Source organism: Piliocolobus tephrosceles, chromosome 5 (assembly GCF_002776525.5).
Source record: "Piliocolobus tephrosceles isolate RC106 chromosome 5, ASM277652v3, whole genome shotgun sequence".
Lineage (NCBI taxonomy): Eukaryota > Metazoa > Chordata > Mammalia > Primates > Cercopithecidae > Piliocolobus > Piliocolobus tephrosceles.
In genome coordinates this window covers 98642824-98661872 of record NC_045438.1, presented here as the reverse complement: position 1 = coordinate 98661872, position 19049 = coordinate 98642824, and the positions used below count along the sequence as shown (strand labels likewise).

The following is a 19049-nucleotide window of genomic DNA, read 5'->3' as shown; positions in this document are numbered from 1 at the left end:
TATTTAAGTCCAGGATCAAGAGTCATTTCTACTGAGAAATATTCCAAAACGAACATCAGGTCATAATTCAAATAGGTCAAGTAAACCATACCAACTTGAAAAACAGGTTATCAGGAAATGTTTTAGAACTCTGTTTCAGTAATTTGGAAGATATATTTTTAACACATTATTAGGCTACTATTATTACATTTTGAATTTGTTACATTATAATTCAGCTAAAAATGTAAACTTACCAAAAAAGTAGAAGACGTAAGTCCAATTCATGTAGTAGCAAATTATTCCAGAAAGAGGAAGAGAAATTACTGTCCCGAGCTGTGCTCCTAGAACAACACATAAGACTATTTTATAAACTTTGGAGAGAGAGAAACAAAGATAGGACAGGTCTACTGCTTACAGATGATGGGTAACAGGCTGGGCACAGTGGCTCAGGCCGGTAATCCCTGCACTTTGGGAGGCTGATGCGGGTAGATCACCTGAGCCTAGAAGTTTGAGACCAGCCTGGGCAATATGGCAAACTACTATCTGTACTAAAAATACAAAAATTATCTGGGCATGGTGGTGGTGGTGCACGCTTGTAGTACCACCTACTTAGCTACTTGGGAGGCTGAGGTGGGAGGATCGCTTCAGCTGTTGAGGCTGCAGTGAGCGGCAACTGTGCCACCGCACCCCAGCCTGGAGTGAGACCCTGTCTAAAAAAAAAAAAAAGCCTAACATTTGGTCCCATAGAAACAAGATTAGAAAAAAGATATAGAGGTAGTGTAACAGGACAAGCAAAGGAATGGAAGAAGGAAAGCAGAGAGTAGGAGGCTTGGGAACTTCATTTGGGTAAAGGAAAGAAAAAGAAGATAAAGCTGGAAAAACAGGTTGGACAGTGGAACAGTTACTGAGTACCTACTCCGAGCTAGGCACTGTCTGCCAGAGATATAAGCCTAGCTGCAATAAAGCAGTGAAGACTGTAAAGAATCCTGCCCTTAGTGCAAGGAGTTTGGGATTTATTCAATAGGTAAAGGGGAATCTTAGATAGTACCTGTTCTTGAATCTATCATCAGATTTCTCATGTCAATCTCCACATAGCTGCAAGAATAATCGTCTTAAAATGTAATTGAATCATGCCTCTTAAAAAACAATCCACATTCTTTCCTGTAGTGTATAAGACCTGATATAACCCGACTCTTGTCTCTTTCTCTAACCTCATCTTATGCCATTATCCTCCCTACTCACTGAGTTCTAGTGACCCAAAGTAGTTTTCCATTTGTTTAAACCTTTATGTTATTTCTTGCCTGAGTGCCCTCGTACATGCTGTTCTGATTGGCTGAAATGCTCTTCTTCCTGCATGAATGGTTTGTTGTTACCCTTCAGATTTTAGCTTAAAAGTACCACAGAGAGGCCTTTTCTCAACTACGATATTTAAAAAGCAGTCAGGTGGAAAAATTTTAATTCAGTCAATGAAAGAAAGGCTAGAATATCTTATGCAATCTGGTAAAATTATAATTCACATATATAAAACTCATGTTATCTCACCTGTAGATCAAAATGATGGCAAATAAAGATGCATAGAAAAAAGACGCATGAAGAGAGGGGTTGAGAATCATGATACATTCATCAGTTAACCAAAACAGAAATCACAATTTAAGGACAAAAACATTCAATTTTCTAGCTACTGGCCTTTTTTTCCTTTTTATTAAAAAGCATCTCTAAACAAGCAAAAATAAATTTTAAAAACCCCAACAAAGTAAACAGAAAAAGAAACAAAAAGAGCATCTTTATACCAATATCTGAAAAGGCAACATACTTTGAAATAGATGATGGTAGATGGGGAAAATGACATTAGTCAATTAAGCCACATTACTGTAAGTTGTTGAGCCAAAGAGAAAAATTGGTAATAAAGTTGTACTACTGAAACTTAATGTTCTCCCCAAAGGGGCATCCAATCCGACACTGCATCATTCTGGTATGCAGGCACTTTTTCCCCAAGGTTGATACATACATAACATATTACAGCAAAATTTGATAATTGTTATCTCACCTGCATATGAAATGCTAAGAAGCTTGCTTCTTTCAAGAGGGGGAGCCCAAGAAGACCACATGGCATGCATGGCTGGAAATGTAACACCCTGAGAGAAGGGAACATGATATTTCTGATGAAATGTAAGGTAGTTTTGTTAATGTTTTAACGTAAGTTAAGTATTTTGCTACAAAAGCATTTTCTGGATAAGAATAAAACCAGAATCAGGTTCCATGAAATGAGATATTTTTATAGTGTTAAGTGAAAATACCTTAAAATGAAATACTTTCAGAATTTGGGGGCTGGGTGTGGTGGCTCATGCCTATAATCCCAGCACTTTGGGAGGCCAGGGCAGGAGGATTGCTTGAGCCCAGGAGTTTGAGATCAGCCTGGGCAACATAGTGAGACCCTATCTCTTAAAAAAAAAAAAAAAAAAAGTAAAACTCCCCAAAGATTCATGGATTTTGGAACTGGTTTGAAGATGACAAGATAAGGTTTACAATAAATCTAAAATAATTGTACTGAGTGAGGACATAAAGGGATCATGTTCAAGGTTAATTTTACTCATTCACTTTATTAATCACCTGAATGAAAGGAAATATTACTAAGTTGTAACTTTAAAAAATACTGAGCTAATACTTTGGGATACTGAAAAAAAATTCAAGTTGACAACCAACTGGAAAAACAGTCCTATTAAAAAAAGGATTAATTCAATTAGCATGTTTACAGCCTTTTTTCTTTTTTTTTCCTGCAATAACGAGCCTAGTAGATGCCAATTACTGACACGGAGAGGTAATGAGATGTGGAAAGAGGCAGTTTCATAGAGACTGGTTAAACGAGGAGATACCACAGGAGAGTGAGAGAGTGGGCAGCTCTCCTTGGACACTCTCTGTGCCACTTCAGAAAGATTAGTTAACCTCCTTGAACTTCAAGGCAGTTGCATAATTGTTGTAAAGATAAATGGTAGCTAGTGCTATTATTAGTGGAGAAGAGAATAAATGTTTTAATTCTTTATACTTTCTGCTGACTCTTTCAAAACCCAAAACAAACAAACAAAAAAAAGAAATTAAAAAACGTAATACCAATGGAAGGCAAAGATGACTTAGATACACTGCAAATCAGTAAGAATCTATGTCATGGAGCATCCACAGGATGAATCATTATAGAAGAAAACTTAAGATGTTCGGAAATACCCACAGACATTATGTTGTAGAAAACTTTATTATAAAACCTAGGGACAATGTAGGTATATTTATGGTGAATCAGATGGTAGGAAAGAAAGATAGTAATCTAAGTATCCTTTATGAATGAGGAAATGCATCTGTGATACATACTGGAGGGATGAAGAAGGATGAGAGAACCTGAGTATAAACACAACTTAAATTCTATTTAGTTGTTGGCCAGACATGGTGGCTCACGCCTGTAATCCCAGCACTTTGGGAGGTTGAGGCGGGCAGATCACTTGATGTCAGAAGTTCGAGACCAGCCTGGCCAATATGGTGAAACCCCGTCTCTACTAAAAATACAAAAATTAGCCAGGCGTGGTGGCACGTGCCTGTAATCCCATCTACTTGGGAGGCTGAGGAAGGAAAATTGTTTGAACTCGGGAGGCGGAGGTTGCAGTGAGCCGAGATCGTGCCATTGCACTCCACCCTGGGCGACAGAGCGAGACTCCGTCTCAAAAACTAGAAAAAAAAAGGAAATAAAATGTCACCTGAGATAACAGTAGTAATATGATCAATATGCCGTAATGTTAAATTAGTGGCATAAACTGGAAGTAAAATATGGGAATACATTCAAGAAGGAGATTCAATACTAGGATCAGAGAAAATATGCTAGATTTAAGTATATTTTACTTTGTCAAGAAGTATAGGAACCTGGTAATAGAGGAGTAATTTTAATTTTGTGATCAGGAAGGGTTTACTTTAATAGATCTCTATTGATAAGAACAAAATAAAAACATTCAGATGAATGAAACATCTTTAAATAGTACCTGGCAAAGTATTCTAGCAATCCTTATCACCATATGAATTTTATATCTATCCTGTGACTGAAAACAGGGAAGGTATTTTAGTCCCAGTTTAAAAAATGATGTTTCACTGTTAGATACAATAGAGCTATTATTCAAACTCTGGTCCAGTGTTTAATCCAACAGCATGATACGCTGCTACTTAAAATAATCTTCATGCTCTACACCAAGCCCAGTGGCCATTATCTTGCTTGAATTAAAGAAATGCAAGAGATCAAAATACACCTTTCCCTGGGTTTCAGAGGTAGAAGTTCAACGTTATAAAGGAAAAGTGAAAATGATTAAGTATGGGGGTACACATGATGTAATACAAAAGAAAAGTAGGACAGAAAAGAAAGACAAGAATCAAAATTTTAAAAAATGATAAAACTATTAAGAGGAGGGAAATAAAAGAGGCAAAAATTAATAACACTTCTAAAAACAGCAGAATCATAGAACTAAATTGAGATAGTTATATAAAATAATAAAATATTTGTCTCTAAGTTACAAGACCAGAAAAAATAAAAGAATAAGTGATAAAAAAGAAATTCAATGCAACTCAACAGTCTATTGTGTAAAATGTGCTTCAGACCTGGGCATCAATGATAGAACAGAACTGTGGCAAGAGTATAAGAGGTAATGATGGCCAATCTTAACCATTTTTTTTCTTTTGAGATGGAGACTTGTTGTCGTCCAGGCTGGAGTGCAGTGGAGCAATCATGGCTCACTGCAACCTCTGCCTCCCGGGTTCAAGTGATTCTCCCACTTCATCCTCCCGAGTAGCTGCGATTACAGGTGTGTACCACCATGCCCGGCTAATTTTTTTATTTTTAGCAGAGACAGGGTTTCACCATGTTGGCCAGGCTGGTCTCAAACTCCTGACCTCAAGTGATCTGCCCACCTCGGCCTACAGGCATGAGCCACCACGCCCGGCCTATCTTAACCATTTATTAGTGGTTTATTTTCTTCTCTCCTAAAGTATGAGCTATGAAGTCTCTTCTGGAAAAATGTTTTCTCTGGTTTTTGAGTAAAGTTTCCAATTGTGGGGTGCTCCTATTAGATACCTCATTTACCACAAACAAAATCTATTCAGGTAATTTTCTAGTTAGTCCTTTCTCTAAAAAATAAACCCCTGTTATCATCCAATGTTATTTTTTGGTTCATATTCATACCAAAGAATGATATCTTTAAGAAGAAGAGAAGGAGACACAGGGGAAGAAATAAAACAAGAAAGAAAAGGAAATTACCTCTCCTAGTCCTTCTAGTGCTCTGAGTACAATAAGTGGTCCAACTCCTAAATCTGCAGCAATAGGAGTGAACAGGGTGAGGACAGCAGTGCCAAGGATCCCAAATCCTAGCAGCAGTTTCCCCCCTATTTTGCTGGCAACATATCCTCCAGGAATCTGTGTGATGATATAGCCATAAAAAAAGGAACCGAGAATCCATCCTTGAGTTTCTGCATCCCACTGGTACTTCTTACCCTACAAAAATCAGAAGAGAATAAAACAATCCTTTAAGACCTTCACGCAACAGCTCTTTTCTCTTACTGGTATGCAAGTACATATAAATGAGATTTTGAACCACTATTTTGGACTGAAGAACATGCAAACTTTCTAGTAGGTGGGTGAGTCATAACAATATAGACATACAGGCCGGGCGCGGTAGCTCATGCCTGCAATCCCAGCACTGTGGGAGGCTGAGGTGGGCGGATCACGAGGTCAGGAGATCGAGACCATCCTGGCTAACACGGTGAAACCCCGTCTCTACTAAAAATACAAAAAATTAGCCGGGCATGGTGGCGGGTGCCTGTAGTCCCAGCTACTTGGAAGGCTGAGGCAGGAGAATGGCGTGAACCCAGGAGGCGGAGCTTGCAGTGAGCCGAGATCGCCCCACTGCTGCACTCCAGCCTGGGAGACAGCGAGACTCCGTTTCAAAAACAAACAAACAAACAAACAAACAAACAAACAAACAAAGAAAAAACAATATAGACATACAGTATGTAGAAGTGAATGAAAAAGAACTGACAGTTGTAAACTTCAAGAAGGCTTACAATTTTATAAAACTAGACTGCAGGATGTGCTGCAGATAGCTTTGTAATAACTATGACCAAGAAGGCTCACAAAAGAATCACAAAAAAGGCTTTGGTGTCTCTGAGCCTATTATGGCTTGGGAGGCTGCCGTCTCCCCCTCCCCAAAGAGTCACAGGCTTAATCTAGAAAGCTATTTAACAGAAAACTGTAGAGGCTGAGCTAGGCTTTGGGAACCAGGCTTGGTTTTAATCTTAGCTCTACTCTTACCAAATGTGTGATCTGGGAAGAGGAAATGAAATAGGCACATAAAATAAGGCTTGATGGGCCGGGCGCGGTGGCTCAAGCCTGTAATCCCAGCACTTTGGGAGGCCGAGACGGGCGGATCACGAGGTCAGGAGATCGAGACCATCCTGGCTAACACGGTGAAACCCCGTCTCTACTAAAAAAAAAAAAAAAATACAAAAAACTAGCCGGGCGCGGTGGTGGGCGCCTGTAGTCCCAGCTACTCGGGAGGCTGAGGCAGGAGAATGGCGTAAACCCGGGAGGCGGAGCTTGCAGTGAGCTGAGATCGGGCCACTGCACTCCAGCCTGGGCAACAGAGCGAGACTCCATCTCAAAAAAAAAAAAAAAAAAAAAAAAAAGGCTTGATGCACAGTTAATGCTGGCTATTAACATGCATACATATAAATATTAACAATATCTCCCCATTTCAGACCAAGCACTTAAACAAGCATATGGAACTATACCAAAGAGCAAGAATTTAAATCAAGCCACAAACTTCATATGAGTAGAACCTGTATTTTCTTTTTTTTTTTTTTTGAGACGGAGTCTTGCTCTGTCGCCCAAACTGGAGTGCAGTGGCCGGATCTCAGCTCACTGCAAGCTCCGCCTCCCGGGTTTACCCCATTCTCCTGCCTCAGCCTCCCGAGTAGCTGGGACTATAGGAGCCCACCACCTTGCCCGGCTAGTTTTTTGTATTTTTTAGTAGAGACGGGGTTTCACTGGGTTAGCCAGGATGGTCTTGATCTCCTGACCCTATGATCCGCCCGTCTCAGCCTCCCAAAGTGCTGGGATTACAGGCTTGAGCCACCGCGCCCGGCCAGAACCTGTGTTTTCATTTTTTATTTTTATTTTTTATTTTTTTATTTTTTTTTTGAGACAGAGTCTTGCTCTGTCCCCCGGGCTGGAGTGCAGTGGCCGGATCTCAGCTCACTGCAAGCTCCGCCTCCTGGGTTTAGGCCATTCTCCTGTCTCAGCCTCCAGAGTAGCTGGGACTACAGGCGCCTGCCACCTCGCCCAGCTAGTTTTTTGTATTTTTAGTAGAGATGGGGTTTCACCGTGTTAGCCAGGATGGTCTCGATCTCCTGACCTCGTGATCTGCCCGTCTCGGCCTCCCAAAGTGCTGGGATTACAGGCTTGAGCCATGGCGCCCGGCCTGTGTTTTCATTAGTAGCAGTGCATAGTAAGGTACTAATGAAGATTTAGTGACTGATATGAGTATCTGACATCTTTAATGCAGTGTAGCTGTATAACCAAGCCAACATGTCAAGAACCATTCCAGGATTTCTTTCTACTGTTGATACAAGGCAGATGAAGATAAGTAGCAGGGTCAACAAAAGCACTTTGCAAAGAAAAAGACACAAAGCAAACTCATACTTTCCCTTATTTAGGGTACCAATTAGAAGTTTATCTGTGGAATTCTAGGATTTCATGTACAGTCCAGCAGTATTGTCTCTGAAGGTCACAGGTTGGAGTGGAGAAAGTGAGTGATGTGTACCCAAATGTTACTCAGCAACATTATTAAAGTCATATAGAAAGATTTTTGGAGAGATTTCTTTAGAGAGAAATCCTCTTTCCTGCTTGAATGCTCTGCTTGTAAATGATAGAGGAGATTCACCTAAGTATGAACTAGCACCTTTGTGAGCACTGAAAATGGGTGAAAATATATGGTTTTTTTTTTTTTTTTTTTGAGATGGAGTCTTGCTCTTGTTGCCCAGGCTGGAGTGGAATGGCGTGATCTTGGCTCACTGCAAACTCCACCTCCCAGGTTCAAGCAATTCTCCTACCTCAGCCTCCTGAGTAGCTGGGATTATAGGTGTGTGCTACCATGCCCAGCTAATTTTTGTATTTTTAGTAGAGACAAGGTTTCACCATGTTGGCCAGGCTGGTCTTGAACTCCTGACCTCAGGTGATCATCCGCCTCAGCCTCCCAAAGTGCTGGGATTATAGGCATGAGCCACTGTGCCCAGCCTGAAAATGTGCTTCTAAAAAGAATACTAGCTTTTCTTTCTGTACTATCTCCTTGTGTGATAAGCAACATAAAATGAAGTGTATATAACTTAATTATAAACAAATGATGAACACACATTTATCAATTCCACTGTAACATAAGGCAAGCAAAATGACTTATGTAGCTTAGGTTAGGCATGTGTACATTCAGAAAAGAATGTCCTAAGAAACTGGCCAGTTCTTATTTTTCATCTTGCAACTGAGATTACCTAAACCCTCTTGTAGCTGTAACCCTATAAGTGATAGGGTTATAAATAATATGCCTATAAAAGCTATTTAGAAAATTTAAAACAGTTTAATTTTCTGTTATATAAAACAGGTTTTTCCAAATTTTCTTCAAGCATGGTATGTTTACAGAGGGAATGGAAGAACTTCTTCTCAAACAGATCAAGGTGTATTATGGCATAGCACTAGTAGCTATAGTTACAAGTTATTGCCCAATCAGTTCCTGGGAAAACACAAAAAGAAAGTAATTCAGACTATACATAAACAAAGTGTGGTTTCTGTAGGATGAAAAAAGACCTTTTAATATGTTTACTTGCAAGTATTTTAGAATAATTAAAATTGTTTCCTTAAATAATAGCACCTACCGTTTGATTATGATGAACTTTTATGGGAGCAGAATGCTCTGGACACGCCTTGGAAGTTCTATTATCTTCTAAAGTTGTATTTGAATCTACCATATCCACTAACGCAACACTCAGATTCACACGTAATGCATACACAATGAAGAAACCAAAAAAGGCCAAAATTGCTAGGTTGTAACGAGCAGAGCAGCACACTGGAGCTGAAATAAAGATTGGGGAAAATTTTTATTTATTTTTAAATTTTTATTTTTAGAGACGGGTTTTGTCACGTTGTTCAGGCTGGTCTTGAACTCCTGGACTCAAGCCATCCACCTACCTCAGCCTCCTAAAGTGCTGTAATTATAGGCATTGGCCACCACACCCGGCTGCTTTAATTAAAAGAGTTAATTACACGATATTGTCTAAATAATGAAAAAGGTTGCTTCTGAAAAGTACAAAAATAAGAAAAAATTTTAAAGAATATTCTTAGATTAAGCAAATCTAAGAAACATTTATCAAAGATTAGCTGTTCCTTGTATCTGTAGTTTTGGTAAAAATTTCACACATGAGAGCCTGAACTATAAGAAAGTTCATTAAAACATGGAGGTACTAGTTTTATCACCTTTGCTGAGAAAAAGATCTATTCCAGATTCAAACTGAACCCCCTATTCGTTGTCAGCTGGCAAAGATATACGGCATGAGAAAAGCAGGTAAGGAGGTTTAATGGCATTACTACTACTGAAAAACTATCTGAAACATGGTCAAAAAGTACTTGAGTACTTACAATGACACGATATATTACTGATTATGAGTTAGTAGCCATCTCATTGTTAAGTGTAGCATAGCAAAAAAAATTAACGCCAAGGGTAGGGCATGAAATTTCTTTTGATACATTTCTTACCTCGAAGAGTATCCTCAAAGGCTGGGTTTGAATCAGAAGCCATGATTAATACTTAAAGCCATCATAAACTAAATGCACTTAAGAATCTAGAAGCAAACTTGCAGAACCTATGACAGTTGCAGCATCTGTGACAGTTGCTCAGTAGTTATCAAGCTTAAAGGGCTCACAGTAAAAAGGGGAATAAGTGAATGTACCACGATGATTTAAAAAAAAAGGAGGCCGGGCGCAGTGAGTGGCTTACGCCTGTAATCCCAGCACTTTGGGAGGCCGAGGCGGGCAGATCACAAGGTCAGGAGGTCGAGACCATCCTGGCTAACACGGCGAAACTCTACTAAAAATTTTCTCTACTAAAAATACAAAAAATTAGCCTGGCGCGGTCGCGGGCGCCTGTAGTCCCAGCTACTCAGGAGGCTGAGGCAGGAGAATGGCGTGAACCCGGGAGGCGGAGCTTGCAGTGAGCCGAGATCGCGCTACTGCAGTACAGCCTGGGCGACAGAGACAGAGACTCAGGAATGCAGAATAGGTTGGAGGAACCAATAAAAGGATCATGTGAGAGGAGGAGTTTGACCTATTTTTCACTCTAACTGTGGGCTTATGCATAGCTTCTCTTTTTTCTTCTTTTACTGAGTTTCAGAATTGGGGAGGGATGGGATTCAGGATGCTGACTAAGGATAATCAACCTCTTAGTAACAAAGAGAAATTAGCTAATCCAGAGTCTGAACATCTTTAAATTTAGTAAACTCTGAGTGGCTGATAAATATCTCTTTAAAGGTATAAACATGTATTTCATTAAGCAATGACATATTATAATTAAAATGAAATGAAAATATGTGTGCTTTTACTTGGTAATGACACATCAACATCATGCAAATATGTGTACGTTTTTCCCCTACTTAAGAATCCTGGTATTTTCATTAACCTAGCATCAAAGGACAGAATATATTTTACAGAATATGAAAGTCTTGATACTGGCTCAGATGAACTGACTTAGACTGAAACATTAATGAATATGCACAACTATACTTAGGTTTATATTAATATATTATGATTCTACTCACTTTTTTGTATGCCCTCCTATATTTAACAACTGTTATTATTTTTTTCCCCTGTGTAAGATTTACTTCTTTTAACAGAAAACTTTTCATTTGGCATTCTTAAATCCTTTCTTCAGGGGTACAGCTATGAATTTATGGTACCACTACTATAGTTAGATCCAGATCTGTAAGAATTGAATTTCTAAAGTTCTAATCACATTGTTTCTATCACTAGAATGTAGGCGAATTTGCTTTTTGCTCCAACCAAATGGGCAGTTGTCCAGTTAATGGCAGTTTGGATATTGTGAGGCATGTTTTGTAAAAAAAGAAAACACATTTTCTTTTTTCTTTTCTTTTTTCTTTTTTTCTTTTTTAGAGACAGGGTCTTGCTCTGTTGCCCAAGCTGGAGTACAGTGGGTGATCATATCTTTCTGTACCCTCGAACCCCTGGGCTCAGGGGATCCTCTCACCTCAGCCTCTTGAGTAGCTGGGACTAAAGGCATATGTCAGCACATCTAATTTTTAAATTTTTACTTGTAGAGTCAGGGTCTCACTATTTTGCCCAGGCTGGTTTTGAACTTCTGGTCTTGAGCAATCCTCCCATCTCAGCCTCCCAAAGCACTGGGATTATAGACGTGAGCCACTATGCCCAGCAGAACACATTTTCTTTATCATTGCTCTATGTCAGGTGATATTACCTAAAAGTCTGGATGGGAGACTCAAAATCTCGCTAAATTCATGCATTAAGCTGTGTTACTTTGAGCAATTTGAAGCAAGAAAAATCCAGATTTATATATTATGTCTGTTTTGTCAATGCAGTATTTAAAAAGATTATTACCTATTTCAGCAAAGGAGTGATGAGATGTGATTTATGGTTTAAAGAGCTTATCCGGTTGATGGTTTAAAGAGTTCATCTGGTCCCTGCATGGAGACTATAGAGAGGAGAAGTGTGAATGGGTGTGAGGAATATAGAGTGAGGGAGATGACTTAAGGGACTACTGTAGCTTCCCAGGTAAGAGATGAAGGTAGCTTAAACTAGAGTGAAAGCAGCAGTGAAGAAAAATGGGCAGATTTGAGATGTTTAAACGCAGAATTAACAGGCCTTGCCCAAATGTTAGATGTGGGAGTAAGTGAAGGGGAGGGATGAAGTTATTAGTAATTCTCTTACTCTAAAAAACTGTATTTTATGCTATTCTAATTTGTAATGTTATTATTCCATTCTATCCTTATTTGCAGTTATCTTATTTTACTGTATGTTATTAGTTTTCCCTAAGTGATACTTTATTTGGACTATGATATATCTTATCATGTGAATTACAAGGGGCTAGAAGGTTGTGAAGTGAAAGAAATGTAAGTAAAATGATTTCAAATTACTAGTGGTATTACTTGGATATCTGACCTACAAGTTATAGATCAGGCAACTTTAACTTTCGGGTGCATACTCAATGACTAGAAAATAAAAAGTGGCGAGGCGCGGTGGCTCAGACCTGTAATCCCAGCACTTTGGGAGGCCGAGGTGGGTGGATCACCTGAGGTCAGGAGTTCGTAGACCAGCCTGGCCAACATGGTGAAACCCCATCTCTACTAAAAATACAAAAATTAGCCGGGCATGGTAGCAGGTGCCTGTAATCCCAGCTACTCGGGAGACTGAGGCAGGAGAATCGTTTGAACCCAAGAGGCGGAGGTTGCAGTGAGCCGAGATCATGCCATTGCACTACAGCCTGGGGACAAGAGTAAGACTTCGTCTCAAAAAAAAAAAAAAAAAAAGGAAAATAAAAGGTCAACTTAGGTGTCACAAAATATATTACTATGAGATTCTAAGAAATAATAAAAATAAACAATTACTAGCTAATAAAATGGTTGCTGATTACAAATAAATTCAATCAGAAAATTTTTATTTCAAGAAGTTATAGCAGTAAAGAAAAACATGACTGTGAATGTGAATAATCTTTGAAACTGATCCAACAAAAGCATGCTTGCATGACCGAGAGAGAACATCCATTGAGCATCAAGTTCAAAGCAAAATCATGCCTGCATAAGGAACGTGGCACCCATCGAAACAAACATCAGCTTCTAAAATATGTTTTAAATTTAGGAATGTGTGTGGGCATAACTGAAAGCACACAGGCTAATTTAGAGTGGGACCTGGGAATGAATCTCTGTTTCTGATTTTCACTGGCTATGTGCTTTTGTAGAAATTACTCAACAGTTTTCATCCTCAGGTTTCTCAGCTATAAAATGAGGAGACCACCATCTACTCACTGGACTGCATGGGGATTAAATGAAATACTGCACGACATTATAGCAGGCACTTAGTAAAAAGGATTTCTTCCTCCTTTATATCTGGAGAAAGTTATGCCAATAAGACAAAGTACTATGTACATTTATATAACAAGGAACAAAAGAGGCACATTAATCTGCAGGAGGGGACAGTGGAGACAGTCAGAGAAGGCCTCTTGGAGAAGTCTTCTTCAAGGAGCAGGAAGTCACCAGTAGGGACAGGTGGAACAATCCAAGCAAAGGCAAACATACGGAGAGCAGAACATTCTAAATGATCTGCAGTATCTAGATTATGTACTGTAGTAACTCTAAGAACTAACACTATTGAGTGGGATAGTGGGTATTAAGTTTAATAACATAAAATAATACATAATTTTTTTTTTCTTTTTCAAGACGGAGTCTTTCTTTGTCTCCCAGGCTGGAGTGCAGTGGCATCATCTTGGCTCACTGAAACCTCCATCTCCCAGGTTCAAGCAATTCTCCTGCCTCAGCCTCCTGAGTAGCTGGGACTACAGGCGTGCACCACCATGCCCAGTTCATTTTTGTATTTTTAGTAGAGAGGGGGTTTCACCATGTTAGCCAGGCTGGTCTCAAACTTCCAACCTCAGGCAATCTGCCCACCTTGGTGTCTCAAAGCGCTGGGATTACAGGCGTGAGCCACCATACCTGGATAATAATAGATAATATTTATTAAGCAAGCTGGGCATGGTTGCTCACACTCGTAATCCCAGCCCTTTGGGAAGCTGAGATGGGGGAGAAATGCTTGAGCCCAGCAGTTCAAGAGTAGCCTGGGCAACATGGTGAAACCCCATCTCTACAAAAAATTTACAAATTAGCTGGTTGTGGTGTTGTCACCTGTAATCCCAGCTACTTGGGAGGCTGAGGTGGGAGGATGGCTTGAGTCTGGGAAGTTGAGGCTGCAGTGAGCTGTGATTGTGCCACTGCACTTCAGCCTGGGCAACAGAATAAAACTCTGTCTCAAAAAACAAATATTACTAAGCACTTTCTATATGCTTGGCACTAGTCCAAGTATTTTGCCTGTATTAGGGTTATTATAAGGATTTACTGAGTTAGTAACATAAAATACTTAGAAGAGTGCTTGGCACAGAGTAACTGTGAATTATTATGTTTTTTTTTTTCTGGAAATTAGGAATTGAGGTTATTTGTTAGGAATTGAGGTTAGTTCTCATTTGTGAGAAATTAGGATCTGTGAAAAGTAAGAAGTTGTTGAAGAGAGTGGGGTCATGAGGTTCTCAGTGAAACACAGGAATGCTGAGCAGATACCCAGACAGAATTGGTGAGAACAATCTGCCCTGGTGTGTAGCTTCATAAGCACTGCATGCCTGTGCTCAGGAGTAGGCACTAAGAAAACAGATAGCTGGCACTGAGATGGATATGATGACAAAGCAGGGGGAAAGGGAATTGAGAGTCTTGGCAAGAAAACCAAGTGTTGGGCTGGGTGCTGTGGCTCATGCCTGTAATCCCAGCACTTTGGGAGGCTGACGCAGGAGGATCGCTTGAACCCAGGAGTTTGAGACCAGCCTGGGCAACTGAGACCTTGTTTCTACAAAAAGATAGAAAAAAATTAGCTAGGCATGGTGGCACATGCCTGTAGTCCCAGGTCTTCAGGAGGCTTAGGTAGGAGGGTCACTTGAGCCTGGGAGGTTGAGGCTGCAGTAAGCCCTGTTTGTGCCACTGCATTTCAGCCTGGGCAACAGAGCGAGATCCTGAAAAAAAAGAAAAGAAAATAAAGTGTTGGACTTTGATTGTAACCGAAGAAGAAGGCAAAATGGAGAGGGCTGAAGGTTTAGGAAAACATACACTAGAATATAAAAGTCTATAAGGGCAGGAGCTTTTGTTCTGTTTTGTTTACTTCTTTGTATCTCCAGTGTCTAGAGCAGTGTATGGGAGAATTAGCATGCTGACACAATTTTGCTGTCTATACTTCATATTCTACTTATGGAATACTCATGACAGTAATTCAGACAGACAGACTCATAATCCTATCAAACCTTCTGATCTACTAATTACCAATTTACAGTAAACCAGGAGGGCAGAAGATGTTAAAGGACAACAATAGGGATATAACATTGCAAGGGAAAAAAAAGGAGGCGGTGGGGAACAGATTAAAAGAGACAAAAAACATTTCAATCATTTGGAAGGTATGGACATTATTGAGATCCTGATTTGAACACATTATAAAAAATTAGGACATAGGCCGGGCCTGGTGATTCATGCCTGTAATCCCAGCACTTTGGGAGGCCAAGGCGGGTGGATTACCTGAGGTCAGGAGTTAGAGACCAGCCTTGCCAACATGGTGAAGCTCCGTCTCTACTAAAAATACAAAAAATAGCTGGGTGTGGTGGCGTGGGCCTGTAATCCCAGCTACTCGGGAGGTTGAGGCAGGAGAATCACTTGAACCGGGAGACGGAGGTTGCCCGAGATCGCACCACTGCACTCCAGCCTCGGTGACAGAGCAAGACTCTGTCTCAAAAAAAAAAAAAAAATCAGGACATAATTGAGGAAATATGAACACAGAGTATTTCGTAAGTATTATTATTATTGTTATTTTATCATTATTTTTTGAGATAAAGTCTCACTGTTGTACCCCAGGCTGGAGTGCAGTGGCGTGATCTCAGCTCACTGCAAGCTCTGCCTCCAGGGTTCACGCCATTCTCCTGCCTCAGCCTCCCGAGTAGCTGGGACTACAGGCGCCGGCCACCACGCCCGGCTAATTTTTTGTATTTTTAGTAGAGACGGGGTTTCACCGTGTTAGCCAGGATGGTCTCGATCTCCTGACCTCAGGTGATCCACCCGCTTGGGCCTCCCAAAGTGCGTAACTATTATTTTTATTTGCTCTGATAACGGTACTGTAATTATGTTAAAAAGAGTCCTTATCTTTTAGAGCTAAACAATTGAAATATTTACATATGAAATGACATGGTATCTGGGATTTGCTTCAAAATACACAGTATGTATGAGCATACACTGGCCATGAATTGATAACTATTTAATCTGGGTGCTGTTTACATCGGGGCTCATTATATACTTCTCTTAATTGCCATATATGCTCCTCCTCTATAAAACTCTTATCATACTCTAAACAGCAAAAATAGTATGTTACTACTATTTCCACTTCACTTGCTCTCCAGTGGGTATGTAAAGAGGGAAAATAAAAAAGAAAATGGTTATAACAAAGGTAGCCACCTCAAGCCAGGAAGGACAGGGCTAGTACCATAAGATGTATATACTCAACCCCATGAATCAAGCAGGGATTGTTTTTAAGAGTGATGCTATGAGCTACTTTTTAAAAATCAACTTTATTGAAGTATAATTTACATGATAAATTTATACATTTGTCCATCTCAATCTTGATTGAGATGTATAACTTTTCTTTTCTTTTTTTTTCTGTGAGACGGAGTCTCGCACTGTTGCCCAGCCTGGAGTGCAGTGGCGTGATCTTGGCTCACTGCAACTTCCACCTCCTGGGTTCAAGCGATTCTCCTGCCTTAGCCTTCCAAGTAGCTGGGATTACAGGCGCCCACCACCACACTCAGCTAATTTTTTGTATTTTTAGTAGAGATGAGGTTTCACTATGTTGGCCAAGCTGGTCTTGAATGCCTGACCTTGCAATCCACCCACCTCGGCCTCCCAAAGTGCAGGGATTATAGGCGTGAGCCACCGCGCCCGGCCGAGATGTATAACTTTTCTATCCACATCTCTACCAACATTTGGTATTCTCAGCCTTTTGGATTTTAGCTATTCTAGTGGGTGTACAGTGCCTCGTTGTGGTTTTAATCTGCATTTTCCTGAGAATAATGTTTAACATTTGTGCTAAATTTTGATTATACATATACCTATTTTTCAGTTGTAACAATGTAATAGTCTCTGAGCAATATCTTTATTATAACTTTTATTTCTGTATTTCTATATTATTTTATGAGGACTATTATACAATTTGAACTCCACAAGCCGCAGAAAATGATCAGTTTATGGAACTAAGTCCGACTGCCAGGTAAAACTTAACTATGGTATGGTATTTACAGTTTGTGTTGACTAAAATAAGCTCCCAGCTGCCAGATGGAGCTATAAAGTTGCCACCTCTACTGCCACCATCTGGTAACATTAAAAACAAATAAAAATACAGAAAACTATACAACTCTGGGTCAGCCAAAGTCAAATTTCCAATGCAACTCTTTCTCACACACAGATCTTTGAAACTATAGAATGCATTCAAACTGATTTGTTCTTTAGTTTTCGTTACTTTTAAATAAACTATATTACAAAAGTGTCAAATAGCAAAATATTTTAATTTTCTCAAATTCAGGGAAGATGCTTTATGAAGTACCTGCTTTTTGATTTGTTCCAAGACCTCTGGCAAATTACCTTAGAACCCCTATAGGTATCCTGAGGATAACTGAACTGTTTCCTAACTTAAAAAAATGTTTTCGATGTTTTTAGTCTCTTACTGTACAAGGTCAAATATGCGCTGGGTTATGCAATAATTGCCACTGCATACTCACAAACGTTAACTCCAGTCCTTTTTTGTCTCCCTCCCCGCCTAAAAAGCTACCAGGTCACATGCTGGCGTATACGCAGTGGCGGAAACCTAGCGGTGACAGGGAAGGACAGCCCTCTGCCTACTGATCTGCAGGTTCCTCCTCCAGTTTGCTCTTACACCGGGGTCCTCCGCCCGGACCTTAGCCCATTCATTTGATGGTTCTCTCCCAGTTCGTTCTTCCACTGGGTCCCTTGCTCAGCACTACCCAAAATAACTATCAGCTCAGCGCCTGCTGCACAGCCGCTCCCCGCCCCCGCCCCGTGGGGCTGCACCCGCCAAGGCCCCGGCTCGGCTCCGCGATCACGGTCGCGGCCCCCGGGGTCCCCGAGGGGCTTCTGCGCACTGAGGCAGGCGGAACTGAGAGGGACTCTGAACGGGCTCCCCTCCTAATGTCCCCTCGCGCCTGAGCAGCTCAGGTCCCGCCAGCGCAAGGTGCGGGTACCAGGGCCATGCCCGCCCAGAGACCGCCGTCCCCAGGACCGCCGCCCACCCGAAGCCCCCGGACGACCCCGCCGCTTACCGGCTTCGGCCCGTGGGGCGCCCGGCAGAAGAGGCGTGCGGTCCGTACTCTCCTCGCCATCGTTCCGGGCCAGGTCTCGAACTGGGGACCTCATGACGCCTACGTGGAGCAGGTGTCCTCGCCACCTGGCAGAGAAGGGCGCACCGGCCCGACAGCCCGAAGCCCCCGGGCCAAGCTGGCCGGACCGGGCGGGGCGGGGACGCTGGCACCGCCCTGCGGCCACGTCTAGTCCCCGCGGTCCCGCCCAGAAGCTGCCGCGCCGACTCCGCCCCCGCCGCCATCTTAGGTGTGGGCAACTCTGGCGGGAGTTGGACTAGGGAAGAGGAGTTCCGGGAGTTCTGGCAGGATTGGCGCAAAGTGAGCCAGTCCTGTCGGTCTATGCTTGCCGGGTAGCCGGTGTTCAGACGACAGTCTCCCGCTCCTGCACCCCCTTGTAAAGTGCAGGGGCCGCCTTTCCTGCAGGGAGGATGAGTGGGAGCTTGCGGGCGGGCAGTGGGGACTAGGATTGCACGTAATCATGGGGAGGGCTTCGCCCGAACTAGGGAAGTGGGTAGTGTGCATTTCATAATTTGACATTCAGTTGTTAGCACTCAGTTGCCATACTGTTAGCAACCTTTGTACGATCTACCCCGTGACTGTGACGGCATTTTATCCCTAAAATAGTTTTTTTTCCCCCCAGACAGGGTCTTGCTCTGTTGCCCAAGCTGGAATGCAGTGGCGCAATCACAGCTCACCGCAACCTCGAACTCCTGGACTCAAGCGATTCTCTTCAGCTCCCCCAAGTAGCTGGGACTACAGGCGCATGCCACCACGTATGGCTAATTTTGTTTTTATTTTTGTAGAGGCGAGGTCTCC

General features: G+C 41.5%; 1 protein-coding gene across 2 annotated transcripts in view; it reads right to left on the bottom strand.

Moving 5' to 3' along the window:
- SLC17A5 (solute carrier family 17 member 5) overlaps positions 1-18411 on the bottom strand; it is a 60418-nt gene extending 42007 nt beyond the window's left edge. For both annotated transcript variants that reach the window (XM_023219250.1, XM_023219251.1), the window contains exons 1-5: positions 18195-18411; positions 8923-9119; positions 5261-5494; positions 2027-2114; positions 234-320 (exon numbers count right to left, since the gene is read on the bottom strand). In XM_023219250.1, coding sequence (XP_023075018.1) covers positions 234-320; positions 2027-2114; positions 5261-5494; positions 8923-9119; positions 18195-18288 — 700 coding nt within the window. In that variant the 5' untranslated portion in view covers positions 18289-18411. The remainder of the gene's footprint in view (positions 1-233; positions 321-2026; positions 2115-5260; positions 5495-8922; positions 9120-18194) is intronic.
- Positions 18412-19049: the final 638 nt, after the last annotated feature.